Source organism: Megascapheus bottae, chromosome 3 (genome assembly GCF_031878675.1).
Source record: "Megascapheus bottae isolate mThoBot1 chromosome 3, mThoBot2.hap1, whole genome shotgun sequence".
NCBI lineage: Eukaryota > Metazoa > Chordata > Mammalia > Rodentia > Geomyidae > Megascapheus > Megascapheus bottae.
This window is the reverse complement of record NC_143511.1, coordinates 67728311-67751442: the sequence shown is the minus strand read 5'-3', so window position 1 is coordinate 67751442 and position 23132 is coordinate 67728311. Positions and strand designations below refer to the sequence as shown.

At 37.1% G+C, this 23132-nt stretch overlaps 2 protein-coding genes across 14 annotated transcripts in view; both read right to left on the bottom strand.

The window, feature by feature from the left end:
* Positions 1-10537, bottom strand: part of Fktn (fukutin) — a 62842-nt gene extending 52305 nt beyond the window's left edge. For 5 of the 7 annotated variants that reach the window (XM_090330379.1, XM_090330381.1, XM_090330377.1 and 2 more), the window contains exons 1-6: positions 8206-8455; positions 7921-8116; positions 6682-6741; positions 4568-4771; positions 4156-4433; positions 972-1104 (exon numbers count right to left, since the gene is read on the bottom strand). In XM_090330379.1, the coding sequence (XP_090186505.1) occupies positions 972-1104; positions 4156-4433; positions 4568-4771; positions 6682-6741; positions 7921-8025 (780 nt within the window). In that variant the 5' untranslated portion in view covers positions 8026-8116; positions 8206-8455. Of the gene's footprint in view, positions 1-971; positions 1105-4155; positions 4434-4567; positions 4772-6681; positions 6742-7920; positions 8117-8205; positions 8456-10504 lie in introns of those variants that run through there. The other 2 variants (XM_090330382.1, XM_090330383.1) reach the window with 1 other exon arrangement.
* A 2829-nt stretch (positions 10538-13366) lies between these two features.
* Positions 13367-23132, bottom strand: part of Fsd1l (fibronectin type III and SPRY domain containing 1 like) — a 70540-nt gene continuing 60774 nt past the window's right edge. For all 7 annotated transcript variants that reach the window (XM_090330371.1, XM_090330372.1, XM_090330374.1 and 4 more), the window contains one exon: positions 13367-19679. In XM_090330371.1, the coding sequence (XP_090186497.1) occupies positions 19557-19679 (123 nt within the window). In that variant the 3' untranslated portion in view covers positions 13367-19556. The remainder of the gene's footprint in view (positions 19680-23132) is intronic.

The window sequence follows — 23132 nt, the reverse complement described above, 5'->3', positions numbered from 1 at the left end:
ATTTATCAAATTCTATTTAAAAAAAGACAAGCACATACCAATATATTCAATGAGGGAAGAAATAATTGATTTTTATTTTTATTTCTTTTAAGATAATATATTGCTTTGTAGCTCATGCTAGCATGGAATTCAATTCTCTTGCCTCAGTATTCCAAGTTCTGAGATTATAGGCTTGTACCATTGCATTGGGTACACTGGGCTACAATTCAGGACGTTATCCCCAGTAAGCACTCTATCATATGTGCCACCTTGTTTTTACATTATTATTATTATTTTTCTGGTTGGTCATGGGACTTGAACTCTGGGTGTGGGCCTTGTCCCTGAACTTTTCAGCTCAAGGCTACCTACTGCTCTACCACATGAGCCAGAGCACCACTTCCATTTTTCTAGTGATTAACTGGATATAAGAGTCTCACAGACTTCAGTGCCCAGGCTGGTTTTGAATCGCGATCCTCAGATCTCAGCCTCCTGAGTAGCTAGGATTATAGGCATGAGCCATCAGCAACTTCCATTAATTTTTAGATAAGAGTCTCATTATTTTGTTCTGGAGCCAGACTGGACTACTTTCTTCCTACTAAGAGCTTCCTTCACAGCTGAGGTAACACAGGAATAGACAACCTGGGTTGTTGGTTGAGATGGAGGTATTTTCAACTTTTGCCCTGGCTTGCTTTACATCCCTTCATTCCCCCATCTCCTCAAATACTGGATAACATATCCTTTCATTTAAAAAGCATGTGAGGACCAGGAGCGTAGGCTAGTGGTAGAATGCTCGCCTAGCATGCAGAAAGCACTGGGCTTGATTCCTCAATACTACATACACAGAAAAAGCCAGAAGAGACGTTCTGGCTCAGGTGGCAGAGAACTAGCCTTGAGCAAAAAGTGTCAAAGGACAGTGTCCAGGCCCTGAGTTCAAGTCCCACAACCAGCAAGAAAAAAAAACAAAGAAAGCATGTGATCTGGATGTCTCTAACCTGAAAGAATGCTCGAGCTTCTTTATACCTACACTCAATAAATCTCGAGTGTGGTATTTCTTTTAGAAAATGTCCAACATCTTTTGGAATGAGAACTTCTAGTCCATCAATAGTAACTTGCTGTAACTCTGGCCTGAAAAAAAAGTGTTAAAATTTACAACAGGATTGAATCCAGAATACCAGCAGCCTGTATAAAAAAGTGAACTTAAATAACTCAATTTCAAATATATTTTCTTTAACTGTCTTACATATCAATTAGTAATTTCAATAAGATCTTGAAAAGCTGACCTCAAACAGAAAACATCTCAAGTATTTGACTAATGTGTTTTAAAGTACTTTTATACTTGCTCATATATATTTTAGTATTTTGACATAATTTTAATGGATCATTTCTGGAGAAGCAAATTCCATTTTTTTTTTTTTTTGCCAGTCCTGGGCTTGAGCTCAGGGCCTGAGCCCTGTCCTTGGACTTTCTCAAGGCTAGAGCTCTACCACTTGAGCCTCAGCACCACTTCCAGCTTTTTTCTATGCATGTGGTACCGAGGAAATGAACCCGGGTCTTTGTGCATGCTAGGCAAGCACTCTACCACTAGGCCAAACTCCCGGCCCCCAAAAGCAAATACTTTTAAACACAGAAGGAAGTGGGTCTGTGGCTCAAGTGGTAGGGTAGGAGCCTTGAGCTGAAGAGCTCAGGGACAATGCCCAGGCCCAGAGATCAAGCAGGAAAAAAAAAGAAATAAACACTGAATAAGCCGGGTGCGGTGGCTCACGCCTGTAATCTAGCTACTCAGAAGGCTGAGATCTGAGGATCGAGGTTCAAAGCCAGCCCAGACATGAAAGTTCATGAGATTTATCTCCAATTAACCACAAGAAAACCGGAAATGGCACTGTGGGTAGGGCACTAGCCTTGAGCTGAAGAGCTCAGGGACAATGCACAGGCCCAGGGGTAGGGCAGTAGCCCTGAGCTAAAGAGCTCAGGGACAGTGCCGAGGCAGTTCAAGCTCCATGACCAACAAAAAAAAGAAAGAAAGAAAAAAAATTACAATAGCCCAAGAGTCTCCTTAACAAGCAAAATGCTCAGGCTCATTTTATAAATATCGACAATATTCTATTCTTTAAATAAAATTATATACTGTGGATATGGCTTTTATCTATCTAATGGCATACGTTATTATTAGCCTTAACATGTATTTGTTGACTAACCATTTTGAATTAAATTACTAAATTTTGAAATAAATTCATAGGGCTTTAAAAAAACTAAAAAGGAGGAAGGATTCAATATTTGTGTACCCAATGCTATGGACATGGTATTGGAAATATAAACACAACTACATAGACATAAAAATCCATGACTCTTTAGACATAATGTTTTATTATATAGATTAATATGTATCTATGACATTCAAACCCTCAGCTTATTTTAATTATGTTTTAAAATCTAAGTGCCAGTGATTGTATATAGAGATTCCCTTCTTGAATACTTGTTTGCTAAGTCATTTGAAATATAATGTAAAACTCAATGTTAATAAAATCTTTTTTTTTTTTTGCAAGTCCTTGGGCTTGAGCTCAGGGCATGAGCACTATCCTTGGACTTTCTCAAGGCTACAGCTCTACCACTTGAGCCTCAGCACCACTTCCGGCTTTTTTCTATGTATGTGGTACCGAGGAGTTGAACCCGGGTCTTCATGCATGCTAGGCAAGCACTCTACCACTAGGCCAAACTCCTGGCCCCGTTAATAAAATCTTTTAAAAAAACTAAAAAGATGTTTTTCTGAAAAAGTTTATTTGAAATAGCATAAGAAAAATATGCATAAAAGTGGTTAAAAAAAAAAAAAGCGCTGGGAGTTTGGCCTAGTGGTAGAGTGCTTGTCTGGTACGCACGAAGACCTGGGTTGGACTCCTCAGTACCACATTCATAGAAAAAGCTGGAAGTGGATTTGTGGCTCAAGTGGTAGAACTCTAGCCTTGAGAAAGCCCAAGGACAGTGCTCAGGCCCTGAGTTCAAGCCCCGGACTAGAAAAAAAAAAGTGGTAAAAATAGAACAGTGCTTATGACTTTAACTAAAATAATAAGAGGGATCAATATTAACAATAAATTATTTTCCACAGCCCCTCTTTTCTGGTCATTTATATTCCTGAAAATGGGTTTGGTTTAGAAAAAGTATGACTTCAGGGCCGGGAGTCTGGCCTAGTGGTAGAGTGCTTGCCTAGCATGCACGAAGACCCAGGTTTGATTCCTCGGTACCACATACATAGAAAAAAGCCAGAAGTGGTGCTGAGGCTCAAGTGGTAGAGCTCTAGCCTTGAGAAAGTCCAAGGACAGTGCTCAGGCCCTGAGCTCAAGCCCAGGACTGGCAAAAAAAAAAAAAAAAGTATGACTTCATACATACAAAAAAACCAGATTATTCTAGGTTTCAATGCTTTATTGATGGATCAACTGATGTACTGACTGGGGCTTGAACTCAGGGTCTTTTGCTGCCCTTTAGATAGGATTATGATGAGCATGCAATCCCCAAATATTGTGTATGTCTATGCTGTAAGTACATTAAATACAAAGGCACAAAAAATACTGTGTTATAAACACCCAAGTCTCCACCACAGAAATTAAATCTTGTCAGCCTCTTCTCAGTTCTCTGTGTATGTTGCTCACCTCATCCACTTAGAGGTAAATTTGTATCTTTTTTCATTTTTGTTTGTATTTACTTGTATGTATTTCTGTTTTACTTTTATACTGTTCCATGGTGTATCCATAAGCACAATTTAACTTATATTTGAACTTTTTATACATATAACCATACTATTTTAAATTATACTTTGCTTTGTCACAACATTGTTAGATTCTTATTCTTTCTGCAATTCATTCATTTTCCATGAATGTATTCGTGTGTGCTCAAACATATTTGACTGTGTCTATCATCTCTCTTTATGACATATGTATGTGTGTGTATGTTATATATAAAGGATATATACAGAACGAGGACATATATATGGTGTATATATATATATATATGCCTTTTTATTGTTGAAGAATATGTGGATTGTTCTTAATTTGGAAGCATTATGAACAGCAACACTATTAACATTTACATATATTTATATGTTAAGAACTCATTTAAAAATGAAAAAAATTAAGACTTTACAGACAAATATTCATTTCATATTTCCCCTTTTGGCTCTAAATTTACCTGTCAAAAGCGCCAGGATAGCGGCCAAACTGTAGCTTTCGGAAAGGAACAAATTTCCTGTCGATGTGCCCTTTGAGTCGTAGGTGGCCATGCCAGAGGTAGTTGCCACTTCTCTCATGAAAGACCACCACGTGGATGGCATGAGTGGACAGCCTGCAGACATAGTGCAGTGGGACTTCAGTTCCAGAAAGTGAGTCTATCCCATCTAGCCGGGGATCTTTGCTCTCCATCTTTACGCACTGAAATCCCATGTTCTCAGCTATCCGAAACCAGCCTTCCTAGAATAAAACACACATTAAGTCTGAACGTGGACAGATTTTGAAAAGGTGAAATATGTCTGCATTTTGAACTGGTTTGATCCCATTGTGCTTCGCAGGAGACACATTCCATCATCTACAAGCAATGGACCTACCTCATTCTTCCACAGATGATACTGCAGTGCGAATGCGGTAAAGTCTCTTGCAACACAGAAGAACGTGCATTCCGAATCAAAGCCATGGAAAGTATTATTCCCTTGTTTATAGTTTTTATTGATCAGTCCCAGAATCAAAGGATCAATAAGGAACACTGGTACATTATGGCTGGACGTTAGCATAATAAACTTTTTAACTGCACGCTGTTTGAAATGAAAAAATCATGCTTAATGCCAATAAATCAATACAATTAATCTTGTTAAATTTTTATTCATTAATTTTATAAGACTACATATAGTTTACACAATAAATACCATGCTTTTGTAGAAAGAAAGCAAATAATATATATAGTTTGTGCTTTCACAAAGTGTACTTCTAAGGAAGATGAATGAATAGTTATAATACAAGATGAAATATGTTAATACAAAATGAAAGCATTATCACAAAACTTCATAAAAGCTACTAATTATTATCTAAAAAAAAAAGAAAATCTTCATAGAAAAGTGGTATTTGGGGTGAAAAGTTTCAGCTTAACAATCATTCTGTTGGTTTTAGCTAAATTTCTTCAAGAAAAAGTGAATAACTGCCAGACTTCTCAGCTTTTAAAAAATCAGCAATTTCAACCTTTCAAGACAGAAATTTATGTTACTTTTTCTCCTATTTGTAATGCTGCTTAGAACTTTATAAGCAAAAAGATTTAGACCCAACTACCTTGATTGATAATTCCTAAATAACATGCAGTTTATGTTTTTTTTTTATTTTTTAAATGTCATTTTTATTTCCTAAGCAACATGCAGTTTACTATCTCTTGGAAAAACAGCTAAGTAAATATTCCTTAGAATTATCTCATACCAAAAATAATTCAAGAACTTAGAAGAAATGTATTTCTTTAAAAGCCCAACTTAACAAAACTACATGTTGATAGGAAATCTGAATTGCCCTATCCTATTAAAAGAAACCGAACTAATTTAAAAAAAAATCACATGCAAGTTGAAGACAGCCTAAGTAACAGTGATATTCTGAGGTAAAATTTTTTAAAAAGATCAAATGAGATACAATTAAATATCTGCAATCACAGAAGAACATGCATTCCATATCCCACTTGTTGGCTGAGATGAAATCTCACTAACTTTTGCCCACACTGGTCTTGAACTGAAGTCTTTCTGATCTCTGCCTCCTGAATGTCTTGGATTATACACATGTACCACTATATCCACAAAAACATCCTTTTAAATCCAACAGGCGCAAACAATGGTTTAAAATAATCACTTCTTAGTGACCTAAAATCACTAATGTAAAGATTTCTATGTTTCTGGTTATAAAATAGCCCAAAACAAAAGTGTATTCATAAGAAATATCTGGGGGCTGGGAGTTTGGCCTAGTGGTAGAGTGCTTGCCTAGCATGCACAAAGACGCGGATTTCATTCCTCGGTACCACATATATAGAAAAAGCAGGAAATGGTGCTGTGGCTGAAGCAGTAGATCTCTAGCTTTGAGAAAACCCAAGGACAGTGCTTAGGCTCTGAGTTCAAGCCCCAGAATTGGCAAAAAAGAAAAAAGAAATATCTGGTCATTTTTAATGCATACTAACAGAATAAATCTAATTTTTTTTAGTATATCTTTCATTCTAAATTTAGTTACAAAAAGGTAATATATTTTATAAATGTGCAAGCTCTGATATTTATGAAACAAAATATGGATAAAATGTATATATTGTATTAATGGTTACAAAGATATGCTGAATATATATTTTTTTCTGATCACTGATTTTCTCTTATATTCAGTTTAACTATGATTCACATATTCATTCATTTGGGAAGCAAAATAGCTCAGTGAATAAGAGCTCCAGAGACAGACAGAATCTGGGCTCAGCCACTTTTTAGCCAACTATCTTTAATCTTGCTAAGCAAATTGAGAATAACAATACATACTAACTTCTAAAGTTACCACAAGTACTAAATGAGACACTGAACCTATGGACCCTCCTCCTCCTCTTCCTCTGCTCTATTTTCCTCACCTCCAACACAGCTATTGCCATTGTCTTCCTTCCACAAATACTTAGGAGACATATAATTCCACATTACAAATTGTGTAACTTGTTTACTGTACATACCCACTGTGTACTATCAAATCCAATTCTGCTCCCTTTGGATTTTGATATACCTGCTCCATTCTAAAAGATTAAGAAAAGTTTTTTTAAGTAAATTCAAAGCACAGCATTCAACACTGCATTTAGGGTGAAAATGAAGGTCAAGTTACAAAATTAGCTCATGGTCACTAAAAACCATATTTGCACAGAGATAATAACTAAAATATTTATAATACAACCACCGAAGGTGTAAAACAATGATGGAAAACAGTAAGTTATTTAAGTTATTAAACAGTAATATTCATACAGTCATACCTCTCCATCTATTAATTTACACCAGTGAACAGCAAACTCTGCTATCTCTCTGAAACTAGTTTGTCCATTTAGTTCCATACTTCTACTCTCCATTTACTTTCACATTCCAAATTAGTGTTTACAGATCTTGGCCAAATGTAAGAATAATAATGTCTACTGAGCAGCTCCCAAGGGTCAGGTACAGTGTTGAACATGTCTGTATACGAAGTATGTGCTTTTTTTTTTTTTTTTTTGATAGGTCATAGGGCTTAAACTCTGGGCCTAGGTGCTGTCCCTGAGCTGGCTTTGAACCTCGATCCTCAGATCTCAGCCTCTGGAGTAGCTGGGATTATAGACGTGAGCCACTGTGCCCGGCCCCTCAGCACAATTCTGAAAATCAGGCAATACTTGTAGTAGCTGCACCTGTACTTTCCCAAATATGAAACTGTATTTCAAGTAGTAAGAAATTTTGTTTTGTGCTAGGGCTTGAACTTGGTGCCTGGGCACTGTCCCTGAGCTGTTTTGCTCAAGGCTTGTGCTTTACTGGTTGAGCCATGCTCTACTTCAACTTTTTAGTAGTTAGTTGGAGGTAACAGCCTCACTAACTTTCCTGCCCAGTGTTGGCAAAGGAGAAACATGTTACAAAACTAGCTAAAAGAGCAGGGTGAGTAGCTCATGCCTGTAACCGTAGCTACTTAGGAGGCTGAGAACTGAGGATCAAGGTTCAAAGCCAGCCCAGGCACAAAAGGACCTGAGACAATTAACCTCTAGAAAATGGGAAGTGGGGCTTGGCTCAAGGGTAGGACAGTGGCCTTAACTGAAGAGCTCAGGGACAGTACTAGGCCAACTTCAAGCCTTATCACTCACACACACACACACACACACACACACACACACACACACACACACACACACAAGATGAAAAGAAAAGAAACTAGGTAAATGAAGTCTTAGGATAAGGAAAATTACCTTTGCTGACAGATAGTGCTTGTAATAGTACAACTGAAACAACAGAAATGCAGAGCTTGTGAGCGTTAACAGGGCCAAAATCACGTTCTTGTTGATTCTACTCATGGGGTGTTGACTTGGTTGTCTTCTGAAAGTAACCTGCTTGTTTTCATCTTTTTGTATAAAAAAGCAAATGGTTTTCTGTGAACAGATACTTCTGGAAAAGGAAAAAAAAAAAGCTTTTTAACTTCTACTCTTCAATAGCCCAAATAAAAAGTTATCTAAAGTTCCTCAGAATATTCCTACCAACAAAGATTGAGGGATGATTGTCTCCAAAGTTTCTAATCAGCACACTTGTACTTGTGACAAGTTCCCGGGTGATGCTCCTCCTCCTCCTCACTGTGCTGAGAACAATTCCCACAAAAGAAACGTCATGACAGCTCTTTTGTTTTTGAGGTGTGTGTGTGTGTGTGTGTTATTATATTGTAGTCACTTTGAATGAATACTCTCATCTATGTTCAAGTGTAAAGAATGCCATGATAAAAATTAGTTTTTTCATCTTAGGTCTTATCTCTATAAGAAACTTAAAATAGGTATATTTCTTATCACATCTCCAGTATTTGACTTTGATGAAATGTCTTTTAGTATCTACCTTTATCTCTTTGTAGTAAGACCTCTACCATTTCTTATCTAAGCTTTGTATATTTTTATTCTCTAGCTTTAAAATATCAATAACAACTTTTATTTTCTTACCCCTCTTAGTTATTTTTCTAGTTATTTCTATTTGGTTATCTAGTCTATCTCATAACTATAAATCTGGTATTTTATGTTTCCTACCAATTCTATTGCTAATCTCTCCTCGCTTTTGGAAAACGGGTTTTCATCTTACTGCAGTTTATCAAAAAGAACTTATTTCTGCATTATTCAAAAATAGTTGTCCACCAAGTTTCACTCTGAAGTCACATTTTATTTTCCCTGACAACTTACAGATTTGTAATGCTAAGTATTCCCTTGACACTGTAGCTGACCACCCAGAGAGATCGTCTTAAAGAATGAACAGGCACACATACATTCCTTCCCTTAGGAAATTCAGTTCTTGTTGAACTACATCATGTAATGATCTCGATTACTGTGTATTGGTCTCTTTAGTCTTTGTGTATTCTTTTAAATTGGAGAATAAAGATTTCCTATAGGAGTTATTTGACTACTTTTCTAATGGTGAAGCCTCTATTTTTAGAACTACAATTCAACAGGTTTTTTTTTTATTATTCCCTTTCATTTTTACTTTCAAAAATCTCTCTTGCAGCCGGGAATTTGGCCTAATGGTAGAGTGCTTGCCTAGCATGCAAGAAGCACTGAGTTCAATTTTTCGGTATCACACACACAGAAAAGGCTGGAAGTGGTGCTGTGGCTCAAGTGGTAGAGTGTTCATCTTGAGAAAGCCCAAGGACAGTGCCCAGGCTTTGAGTTCAAACCCCAGAGCTGGAAAAAAAAAAAAAAAAGTCTGTCGTGTTGGTGGGAGGGAGTGAAGGGGGGCAGGTGGGTGGCTAGTGCATTCACCCAGGGATTAAAACTTGAACACAAGCGGGATACTGAGCATACCCACTCAAACTTAATACTCTACCTCTTGGGCCATAGCCATACTTTAATCTTTTTACTAGTTAATTAGACTTTCCTACCAGAGTTGGCTTTGAATCGTGATACTCAGATCTCAGCCTCCTGAGAATCTCTTAAAAGTCATGAGTCACAGGTGTCCAAACGTAATGATGTCTGATACTGTGTTTTTTTTTAATTCAAATTTATGCTTTATTTGATGCATTTAGAACAAAGTGGCAAGAACCCATTTTTGACATAGACGCTGGGGAACAGAAAAAGGGAGGAAAAAAAACCCTTTTTGATCATACACCTGCTAAATCACCCCTGTAAAACAATGAGTCTACATGTCCAGTTCAAAACTAATGTGTGACACTGCCTAGGACACAATGGCCTTCAAGACAGAACTCACTCATCTGCAAAATAATCTTTGCAACAAGTCCATTTCATGCAAATCGAAGTGTGCTCGGTGAAGTTAGTTTAGTAGGTAAAATTCCGGTGCGTGGAGAGGACACGCGGGCACAAGCAGTTCGATAAGTTCGTGTTTGCCATTAAAGGCAAGGTCTGGGGCGAGGGGAGGGAACCTTTGGGCTAGAGGGCAGGGGCGACCCTGTTCAGAAGGGAACTTACACACCTGTAACCTATCTGTACATCACCTCCACCACAGTAAAGACGTAAGTAAAAATTAAAGGGGAAAAAGACCAAATACGGGGTTTTCATCAATGTCATTTCTGCTTTCCAGGTGGAAGCGGCTGGAAGCCTCTTCCCCACAGGCGGCTCCGACAGGCGTCCCGGTCCAGCCCGCCCTCTGCAGCCGGGCCCGGCGCTCCACGGGGCACGCGGCCTGCAGACACGCGCGAGCGCCCCGGGAATGCTCGGGGGCTGACAGGGCCACCGGAGGGGAAGGCCCAGGCAGGGGAGTCGAGCAGGAAGGACACCCGAGCTGTCCGGGAGACCAGCCTGAACACCCCGGGCTGCCCGGCCGCGCCCAGCCACGGCGCCCACGACTTACCTCACTTCGCAGTCGCAGCCGCCGCGTTTTACGGCTCTCACCACAACTGCCGCAAAAGCGGTCGTCAAGCGCAGGGGCGTGTGGGCGGTTCCCGAGGCTCAGGCCCCGCCCCAGCCAGTCCTCGCCCCGCCCTCGCCCCAGGGCCAGAGCTAAGCGGATGGGCGTTTGGGCACCTGGTTAGTTGAGATGAGAGATGAAGGGGAAGTAGCAGCCTCGGTTAATATTGCTTATGAGCTTGCATTTCATCAAAATTCTGGATACATTCCGAATGGGGGGTATTCTACAAATGCAAGATTGAGCTCAATACTACGTGCTGGGTTTGTCTATCTCGTAAAGACCACCTCATTTTTATTTATCTTTAGTAAAAGACGAGAGTGTGGAGGAGAGAGACTGGGAAAGAGGCGAGAGGAAAATGTGGCTGTTAAAAGTCATTTATGCACACCAGTCTATATACATAAAAAAAAGTTTAAATGAAAAGGCAAATAAATGGTTAATTTCATCATACATTTCTTAGGAAATTATATAAAGTAACTACGCGGCTGCGAGTTTGGCCTAGGAGTAAGAGTGCTTGCCTATCATGCATGAGGACCCAGGTTCGATTCCTCAATACCACATACATAGAAAAAGCCAGAGGTGGTGCTGTGGCTCTAAATGGTATTGCTCTAGCTTTGAGAAAACCCAAGGACCAGTGCTCAGACCCTGAGCTCAAGCCTGGGACTGAAGTAACTATGGAAATATTCTTATATAATATTTCTCAAACACATAACAAATCTTTGTTTACAGTCATCTTCAAAAGGTAGTTGGGGGGAAGGTAGTTGAAGAAATATACTAGTCAAATGTTTAAAATTTATCTTTAGGTATAGATCTCAAGTTTTTCATACATACACCACACAGCATCTGTACTAATTTCTGTAATGGTAAAGTGGGCCCCAATTTTACCATACGACGAAAGGGATCTTAAATTCTGAACTTTGGAAGAGAAGTCTTTATAATTTTTCTGGACTTCTCAACAACTTTTTCTTTTTTGCCAGTCCTGAGGCTTGAACTCAGGGCCTGAGCACTGTCCTTGAGCTTTCTCAAGGCTAGAGCTCTACCAATTGAGCCACAGTACCACTTCTGGCTTTTTTCCATGTATAAGGAACCAAGGAATGGAACCTGGGTCCTTGTGCATGCTAGGCGAGCACTCTACCACTAGGCCTATCTCCTGGCCCCTGGACTTCTCAACAACTTTCTAAGCTCTCTCTCGCCAATGCTTCTGCTTTTCTTGTAACTTTACCAGTTCTTTCCACTAGTTTACATAGTTGAATTATCTAACCATATCTGCCACTGGTATAAACTAATTTAGAAACATACAGCTAATAAGGTAAATATACAAGTCAGTTGGTGACCAGACAGTTACCAGTTCACTGTAAATCTGTGTCCTTTAATTCTACTAAATACAGTTGGAATTACAATACTATCTACAGAAATGGTGAAAGCAGCTTCTCATCTTTCAAACACCGTCTTGTCTTACTAGCTGAAACACTACCAAAATGTTCTTCCATTAACAATGCATATTACAGCTGAGAAGGGTTACATGCTAGCACTATTTGTAATCAATCCCTATGATGATGTGTTATGTAGTTTCATAGAATGTGACTTGGTAAGGAAAAACAGAGTGCAGAGAGATCCCAGTCTGCCACGATGGGCTGGCATACCAAAGAAAAGGCTAAATTCGAGGACATCAACAGCTTTAATATTTTATTTATGTATTTAGATACGGGAGTTTGAATCCAGTGCCTTATACTAGCTAGGCAGACACCTGATGACCTTAGTCACACCTCCAGTCCATTTTACTTTTCTTTTTGTGGGTTATGGGGCTTGAATTCATGGGGCCCATTTTCTAGTGTTTAATTGGAGATAAGAGTCTCATGGACTTTAGTGCCAGGGCTGGCTTTGAACCAATCCTCAGATCTCAGCCTCCTGAGCAGCTAGATTACAGGTGTGAGCCACCAGGCCTGGCTCCTCTATACTTTAAAATTGTTTTGAATTCCCAACTTCCCTCTGCCTTGCTTGGCCTGTGACCTGAACCTCCTATCTATGCTATGCTTTCCATGCAACAGGTACACAGGTACATGTTACCCCAGCCTAGCTTGCTACCCTGACTGGCTTTAGATGGAAGTCTCCCAGACTATCCTGGAACTGATTCTGACCTTTTAGATCTCAGTCTTCTAAGAAGCTGAGATTATAGGTGTGAGCTACCATGTCCTATATTTATATTTATTCAGGGGTGAGAGATAGAATAATTATGGACCACTATGGTAGTTTTGCTTTCAGAACTTGATGAGAAGAGCCTTCAAAATCCAGGTAACCTAGACCTGTCAGGCCAGTTCTTTAGTAATAAGACATTTGCCACCAGAGTCCTCCAGAGTTTCTTTTGTCAGTTGACACATTGCTTATGTTTTACTATCATAATGCTATGGTGAATACTGGCTTGTTTTGTAAGGTAATAAACAGAAAATGAATTAATAACTGGGCACCATATAATCCTAGCTACTCACAAGGCTGAAATGTGAGGATCTCAGTTTGAAGAAAAGTCCATGAGACCCTTATCTCCAATTAACCAGCAAAAAGCCAGATGTAAAGGCATGACTCAAGTGGTAGAACACCAGTCTTGAGAGAAAAAGCCAAGCAAGGGTGCCAGGCCCTGAGTTCAAGCTCTAATACCAGTAGCACCCAAAACCCCAGAAATGTTCTACAATGTTTTGGGCAGAGGCCATGATATTATAGACATTCTCATTTCCTAAAACACACTATATGTTGATAGAAATCAAGCACAGAGGCAAAAGAAAGCAGAAAAAATTTAATTTTTAGTTGAGAGAATACAGGTATTTTTGTAAAAACTGGGACATTCTAAACAGAATGTACAATTATTTCAGCTTACAAGTTATCCCATTTAAAATACCCTAGATACAAACAAAAAACCATTTGAAATGTTCTATCTTGTTTCTAAGTGAATGAGACGATGTGCTTATGAAAACACTACATTAAAGCTAACTTAGTCCTTCACATGGAGTTTAATGGTTTTAATCCATGACTTAAGGGTTAACTCATGGAATTAAAATCTTTATTATCACAACTGTATAGCTAAATCATGTCCAGATAACAGATGCACTAAAATCAGGTTAAGAATATTTGTAAACTATGTAACAAATTCAATTCAAAGCAAAATAAGGAGTCAGGAGAGATATAAATGATATGCAGGTTAATCAGCAAGGCTGTGAAGTGTTCCAGCTTATTTATTCATTACAATGTGACAAAGATGTCAAATGTTCTGTGTAAACACCCTGTATCACTTATGCCACATTCTCTCTTTATATGTGGCACCAAGCAGTTCCTAAACTGAAATTCCTGGGTGGAAAAGTAGCTGAATTTGTTCATGTGACTGTTCTACAGTGGCCAAACTAATGCTGTGGGAGAACTTTCCAACTCTGTTACAAAGCCTTGACATAGATAAGAAACTATAAAAAGACCACAAGTCACACACAAACTAAATAATACTAAAGAGTATTTTAATAGGAAGTTTTATTTTTAAAATCTCATTGGAAATCACTGGTAATACCACTGAAGAACATGCTTTATCAAAGTAAACGGCATTTTGAAGTCTCCAAACACTTAAATCCATTCTTATCTAAAAATAATACCTTCCATTTACAGGACTTGACTGTGTTCAAGCTGCAATATTACATACTTCATTTCACTTTGTCCCCCACAACAGCCCTGTGAGGTAGGCTGAACAAGTTAGAAGTGTTACAAGTAAGGCAACAAAGGCCCAGGGGTGGATGGGTGATTCACACACAGGCAACAGAGCTAACATATGACACAGCTATGGTGATTGAAAGGGATGGTTACAAATCTTTTTAATATCATCTAGTGAAAAACTTAAAGAAGAGTGGCTCTTAATATAAATCATTCAACACTTTAGGCATTATATATCTTATAGCATGAAGTAACCATACATCTGATTTTAAAGGATCTTTCTTAGAAGATGAACTTAATACTCAGTGCTTTGGTACCTTATAGATATTGGAAATATTAAAAAAAACTGTTTTGAAAAAAGGATTCTCCTCATAGTCCCGTGCTCTCCAAAAACCTCCAGTATCAATAGAAACTGTGTTTTGCCAATCACATAACAATTTCACTTATTTTAAACCTAAGTTATTAGCCAAAGCAAACACATTCTCCTACCTTCTGTACTACATGCTGCAAAATCCTCAATGCGGTCCATTTCTAAGAACCATATAGAGATGATAACGAATTATGTTAGTGCTTTATGCCCAGAAATAACAGATATTCTTTAAGTTTAAAAATTAAGGTAATCTGAAGATGAAAGCATAATGGCAGTTTCTGGTATTTATTTACTAAGCTAACAATGACTTGTATATGCTTGCCCCAAAATACATTTCAATAAAAACAACACATCCAAATTTAATCCACATAAACTCCAACTGCAGTCAAACTCTTTGAAAAGTCAAACTTTAGGTCAATCAAACAGCTCAGATAAGCTGTCATATTTGACATCAGAATCACAAATAGTTGCAGAATGTAAATACTGTCAGATACAAACAAAACAAACCATACTGAACACGAGGTAATATTGCTGTAATTACAGAAACATTTATGATGTTTTATAATAATTTAGTGCTAGAATTATGACATTATTTTGGTTAAATAACAAATTTATGGACACCTGGATATTTAGCAAATTTTTGCTGATTATATGTTTCTCTGAAAGAATATAGCTATTGCAAAAATAAAATCAAAAAAGAACATTTTCAGACCTATTTTATGTGATTATAAAAAAGTAAATCATATGCAGTTAATTTGATGGTTTCTTACAAGCTGTATCTTTAAAAAATTTCTGACTGAAAACATTATTTCAAAAACGCAGTTTCTATCTTGACCTAAAAGCAGCAGAATGAGGTGCATAATAAACTTTACTAGTTTTGGAAACATGAATACAAAATAACCTAATCTTGAATGCCACACCACAAAAATTAAAGAATTTGTTGTATAAATTAGACAACAAACACACACTCTTCTAACAAATATGCTGTAAAAATGCATCATGATTTGAAAAGTTAGGGGTTTTTTTAATCTTAGGATCATATGTTTCATAAGTAGAAAGTCTACACTGTCTTAATATTAATCTCTTTGGAATATTCATGTTATATATATTCTTTTCACAACTTTTCCAATTATTTTAAAAGGAAACTAAAATAAATAATTTATGGGAAAAACTAATTATTTTAGGTAAGTAATGAAATATATATTAGCCTAATTAAAAGCATTTATCACAAATATTATTACCACCAATGGCCAGTTCCAAAAATTAAAAAATATACATGATTTTGTTGGTGCCCTGATTTCATAAGTGAATAAATAAGTTAAGCCAATATTTCTCTTTATATAACTTAGGGAAATTACTATTTGCAAAACAGAGCAAGTAGGCTAAGTTAAGCTGTATAACAGTAGTTCACTGTCAAAATAATACAGATGCCATTAGTTAAACCCATATATAGACACACATGCCCTTAATACTTTTAATTCATTTACCTACGCCTGGAGCATTCAAGGAGTCACTGTTTTCCTATGCATGTTAGCGATTAAATGCTTGATATACACGTACTGATCAAAAGTTAAAGATGCATGTGACAGTTAGCTGAAAGGTTAAAAATGAGTTGTAAATTATTTTTCTAAAGTGCGTAAGGCAGCTCCTTCATTTCTATATACAGTTTAATAAAACTGTTTTGTAATTCGTTTGCTAAAAGGGAAATGTAATACTCAATGAATATTTCATAAAACATGTTTTTTACACCTGTTCTATATATCCATTAGTCAACCTCTCATGCATTTCCTTTATAGGAAGCAGTCATGTTTGACCTTACCCCCTCCCTCCCCAAAAAGGTAAATAAAGACACAAAAAAGGTTTAAAAGGGTATAAGTTTCCTCAATGCATTAAGTTGAGCAAAGGAGCTCAATGTTTTTTTTAATATAAATATTAATGAAGATGTCATATATTATGATCAAGTTAATAGTTACCTTATTATTTTCTGCCAGTCCTGGGGCTTGAACTCAGGGCCTGGGCACTGTCCTCGGGCTTTCTCAAGGCTAGTACTCTACCACTTGAGCCACAGCACCACTCCAAGGAATCGAACCCAGGACTTTGTGCATGCTAGGTAAGCACTCTACCACTAGGCTATGCTCCCAGCTCAGTTACCTTATTTTGAAACTATTTAAAATAGGCACTATATTTTATTATTTTTAGCTTGAAAATGAGAGTAACAAACTTGCTCTGACTGATTTAACAAATAAAATTTTAAAATCCCATATAACAAAAATACCATATAACTTCTTTAATTTTAGGTATCTTTAAGAAACAGAGAGCAGAAACCCCTCAAATTCCTAGTCTTATGTAATGTTCTTAACATTCAATACCAGGTATGACTTGTGATGGAAATATGGATTCTGACTTTATTGAATGTATATTTCTTACTACAAAGCTTCTTCCTAATGAAGGTACTATATTTTTCAAATTAATATTAGAAAACTTTGTATGAAAACTCTCAAACAGTGGCATGAATACTAGAAAGAAATCATACACACTCCTCCGGCCCCTGATTAGTATTTCCTTTCCCCATTCCCTTTGAACAGGAGGCCCTCACCACTACCATGTCACACCGTCTGGAGTAACTATTAGCCGATACTGGACATGGAGCAAGGAGCATATTTAGAGGAAAAGGCACTGGCTTAATGAGAAGACACAATTATGCAAGACATAGCAGTATAAAGTTCTGTACAAGAACATCTGGCTTGTTTCAGTGTCATTTGCTGAAATATATTGTGTAGCTACTTGCATAAAGCAATTCCACTAAATTACTGCTTTCAGGTTTGAACCTATGAAAAGAAATGAATTCTTGTGTCCTAAGGTCCTGGAGTAGCCCTTCTAAAGGAAGCATAACATCCAAATATGTCCTTCAAAATATGAGACACAAAAACTATTTGGAAAACCAGACTACCTACTGATGTATTTATTTCTCTAAACTATTTTGTAGCCTTTAAATTTACCAAGATGTTATCAGCCAATGCAGCTATTTGTCTTCTGGAAATAAACAATGACCTAGGTCACATCTGTTCTATCAGTAGAACAAAATGATCTATCAGTAAGCAAGCAATGTTAAGAGGGAACATGCTATTATCACAAATAGGCCTTAGGCAGAAAGCCATTTAAATGTAAGCAGCCAGTCATTTGGGGGGAGGGGGGGAAGGTGTTAGAAGATTTAAAAAACAAGAATGGAAGAAACTCAATGGGAAATTAAATTTTAAAAATTAAGGAAATTATCTCATAAAAATGCTCAAATAATTCTTAAAATACTGTAATTACAACTTACAGTTTGGTTCAAATTATAACAAGTTACAATTATTATTGAAACATTTTGGCTTCCTAGGAATTTTTTTTTCTGCCTTATAATCCCAACTTTTACTCACTGTTCAACAAGTTGATCTCCAAATTTGGGGAAGATGTTTATGCTAATTTTTGGAATAAGAATATTATACCTCTAGAAATCAAATGAATATAATGAAAATAGTAAAAGTTAACCTCTGAATAGATTGAAAAACTCATGACTAGTCAGAGATATGTATTTTTCAAGTTTTTTTAACTTCATGTCCTACTAAAATGAAGATATAAACTCCTTCAGTAAAGAATATTTTAGTATCTTTGTTTATAACCTATCCATCCTTAGGTAAAAGTTGGGTATCTTTTACATAACTTTAGCTTTTAAATAGGCACTCTTTAACCGCTAAAAATAAACAATTATAATTAGTGCCCAAGTTGAGTGGGAATTTTATCAAAGATAATGGTGAAAGGTAGAATTAAATTAGATAACAAAATCAGAAAACACAGGTTTTTAGAATGTTACCCATCATTCAATAGACAGAAAAGAAATTTAGGCAGAGTAAAATGTAAAAAATATTCCTCTATGAGACTAAATAAAAGGATCTCTAGGATATGGAAACAAGAGCTTTATCTTGTGTGATTGTTGTTCTTAATGCACTATGTTATTTCTCTTCTCTTTTTTTGCCATTATAGTTAATCTCATATTGTTACTGTATCTGACTTTGTTACCTGGTATATTACATATACAATTATTTGTTTATTTGAAAAAGAAAAGTGAAGGGGGAAAAACAAGATGACTGGGAGGGAGTGAGGGGAGGGAAATAGGCACAAAAACATGAGAAGGGGTATCAATGTGTGAGAAGTAATGCACCTACTACCTGATGAATGTAACTGTAATCCCCCTATTACATTATCCTGACCAAAAAAAAATATTCCTCTGACATTGTTAGTATAGAAGGTATAAAACTGATATCGTGGTGGTTTCTAAGCTGTTTAAATGCTCCCTTAGCTACTCTACTTTGAGTTACAAACAAGAGAAATGCCACAATATATTGTATAGGAAAATGATATGCAATCAACAAATAAGTTAATTTAGAAAACTTAACTTATTTATAAAAGTGGAGAATAAATCATCGCAGAAAATATTTGTCATTCCCAATGAATGATTTCCATTTTTATGAAATGTTGTAGGAACTGTACATTTTTAAAGCTTCAGTGTAAGAACTAAGTACCAGGATATGAAAGAAACAAGAATATGAGAGGAAGGAGGGCAAGCTTAAAAAGCTTTGCAACCGGGGTCCTAGAGTCAAAATATACAATAAAATCCGTCACAAGAACCAAAATAATCTAAGAACCCTAAAAGTGAGTTTCCTAATAAACACTGCCTTTCCCCTTTACTATTCAAGACACTGGTCTTTTCTGGATAACAGCTTGCCTCTGTATTTCACAGCAGATTACTGTGAATGCTTTGTTCCAGCTTAAGCTAACAGATTCCAGGCCTTAAAGCAGGACATAGTAAACCTGAATTCCATCACTCACAACTTCCTGTGATTGGATACTGCACAGAAAAGGCCACCCCATCAAAAGGGAGGGTAAACATATTCTGAGTAGGCATTACTGAGTAGCATTGTTGAGGCTGCTAGCTGAGCCAGTCATTCCATTTTCACTTTTCTGAAGTGTTCTCACAGCACTTGGAACCTGCATCCCAGTACTCAAAGAAAGTCCACCACACCAAACCTACGAAAAGACAAAAATCGAAGATTTAGACTTCAAATCAAACTGAAACTCCAGTGATTCTGAATCTTCTGTTTAAGAGGCAAAAATGCCATATGTACAAATAGCAAAACATTTCACACTGACAAGCTGCACATTTGTACTGGGGAAACAGAACAATTCAGGGCTACTTTAGAAACACAGGAGCTAAAGTAGTCTTTGTGGTAGGAGAAGCAACTTGAGACTGCACCCAACAAATGAGATCAGGACTACAGAATTTTGAAGTGGATTACTCTAGGCAGAAGATACTGCTCATCATTTCTGATGCTGATCTGGCACCATACCAAATAATGGAAAGGATGTATAAACTCTTGTAGGTTGCTGTTAGTAAGGAAACATTCTTTGTAGTTTATTAAAAAGCTAAACAAAACGGGCAATATACTCTAGGAATGCTACTGCTCATTCATACATACATACATACACACATCCATGCATATGTGTGTGTATATTTCTTATTGTTGGTCATGGGGCTTGAACTCTGGGCCTGGGCGATGTCCCTGAGCTCTTTAGCTTAAGGCTAGCACTCTACCACTTTGAGTCACAGCCTACTTGTGGTTTTCTGGTGGTTAATTGGAGATGAGAGTCTCACAAAGTTTTGTGCCTAAACTGGCTTTGAACCATGATCCTCACATCTCAGCCTCCTTAGCAGCATTTATGAATCGTCATTAATAATTAACTACAGATATTCACATATGAGTCTCTTGTGAACATGTTTCATTTCTCTTGACAAAATATATAAAAAGTAGAGCCAGGCAACAGTGGCTTATACCTGTAATCCTAGTACTCTGGAGATACCTGCAGGAAAAATATAAGTTTGAGGCCAGCCTAGACTACATAGTACAATCCTATCTTTAAAACAAAAACAAAAACGAGGTCTGGGGATGTAAGCCAATGGTAGAGAAATGGCACTGCCTGTACAAGGCCATGTTTTTTTGTGTGTTTTGGGGTTTTTTTTTGCCAGACCAGGTCTTGAACTCAGGGCCTGAGCACTGCCAATGGGCTTTCTTCAAGGCTAGTGCTCTACCACTGGAACCACAACATCCACTTCTGGCTTTTCTATATATGTGGTACTGAGGATTGTACTCAGGTCTTTGTGCATGCTAGGCAAGCACTCTACCATTAGGCCAAATTCCTGGCCCCCAGGCCATGGGTTCTAACCACATGCATATGAATGCAAAACACATAAAAAAGCAAAAAACAAACAAAACCCTGTTGTACAAAAATTATGAAATACTATGCAGCAAGAGAAAAAAGAATATTAATCAGGCAGTAGTAATTCATGCCTATAGTCCTAGTTACTCAGGAAGCTGAGACTTAAGAAAACTTTAGTTTGAAATCAGCCAAGGCAGAAAAATCTGTGAGACTCCATCTCCAATTGACCAACAAAATGGCCAGACTAGAGGTGCGGATCAAATAGTGGAATGTCAGTCATGAGCAAGAAAGGTGAGCAAAAAGCTGAGTGTATGAAGTCCTGAGTTGAAGCCCTGGTACTAGCACCAGGAAAAGAAAATATAGACCCAATAGTATGGGTGAATTTAAGTGCATTACTCTATAGAATCAAAAGACAAATGCTAAATAACCCTATAATATTAGGGTTATTAGTTTATATTCTGAAACAAGTAAAACTTTAGGGATTAACAAATATTCTTATTGCTAGGGCTGGTTGAGATAGAGTGTCCACTAAAAGAAGAATGAAGGAACTTTATAGAGTGGTGGAAATTGTTCTTTGTCTTCATTATGGTAGTGATTATATATAAGTGTGCCCATTTGACAAAGAACTGTACAATACTGTAAAATTATGTCTCAGCATAATTATTTAAAAATAAATTAGATGCTGGGGGCCATTGGTTCAAGCCAGTAATCCTAGATAAACAAGAGGCTGAGATCTGAGGATCTCAAAGCCAGCCTGGGCAAGAAAGTAGGTGAGACTCTTACCTCTAATTAACCACCAAAGCAGAGCTCTGGTTCAAGTGATAGAGCACTAGACTTGAGCAGAAAAGCTAATTCAAGACTCAGGACTGGCACACAAAATAATTAAACAAATCTTCTATATATAAATTAATATTTACCAAGGCAATAAAAATAGGTTTTCAATGAAGAAGTATTTTTTTTGCCAGTCCTGGGGCTTGAACTCAGGGCCTCGAACACTATTCTTGGGTTTTTTCAAGGCTCTACCACTTCAGCCACAGTACCACTTCTAGCTTTTTCTATGTATGTGGTGCCAAGGAATTAAACCCGGTCTTCATGCATGCTAGGCAAGCATTCTACCACTAGGCCAAACCCTCAGCCCCTGAAGAAATATTTTTAATAAATTGCTATAAATTTTTATTAACTATATTTATTAAGTAAATAAACTAAATAAACTAAATTTTAGTATTTAAATAAATTTAAAACAATTTCCTAAAATGTCTTTTTTTTTTCCTGTTGGTCATGGGACTTGAACTCTGAGCCTGAGCTCTTCAGTTCTAGGCTAATGCCCTACTCCTTGAGCCACAGTACCACTTTCAGTTTTTAACTTTTTATCTCCAGTGGTTAACTGAAGATAAGAGTCTCATGGACTTTAGTGCCCAGGCTGGCTTTGAATCCCTATCCTTGGATCTCAGTCTTCTGAGTAGCTAGGATTACAGGTGTGAGCCACCACACACAGCGGTATGAAGTTTATTGTGCTGACCGACAGGGGCTAACTCAACTCAGGAGTGAGCCGCCCTAAAAAGTCTTAAGGCACTTAATTCATAAGTATAGTTCAGTATTTGCAATGCAAATATAACTTCTCTGTTTCCATATGATAAAACTTGTCCTTGATTGAGTCATAGGAAAAATAGCCCAAAATATGTGATGTAGTAGAGGTTTATGGCAAAGTTTAAACAAAGAAAATAGCACTTTGTATATTTTTAATGACTTTTTCATAAGCAATACCTTCATTCACTAATCATTTTTATGTTTAATGAACTAATCACTGTTTATTAGCACTGTTTTATGCTCAAGATTTTAAGTTTTCTAATTGCATTTTTTTTTTGCCAGTCCTGGGCTTGAGCTCAGGGTCTGAGCACTGTCCTTGGACTTTCTCAAGGCTAGGGCTCTACCACTTGAGCCTCAGCACCACTTCCGGCTTTTTCTATATACGTGGTACCAAGGAATCGAACCCGGGTCTTCATGCATGCTAGGCAAGCACTTTAACCACTAGGCCAAACTCCCGGCCCTAATTGCAAATTTTTGTTGGTGAATTTTAAATTAAATTTTAATATATTTTAAACATATGTACTTTCTGTTTATAGTGGGGAGGGGGACTATACTTAGCAATAATAATGGAAAAACACACATAAAAACATTACACAAACTCTATATTTGAAATATAGCATCCTAATTTGTAGAAGTAGCTATCAAATTAAGGAAACTTCTACTTAGAATAATGTCATT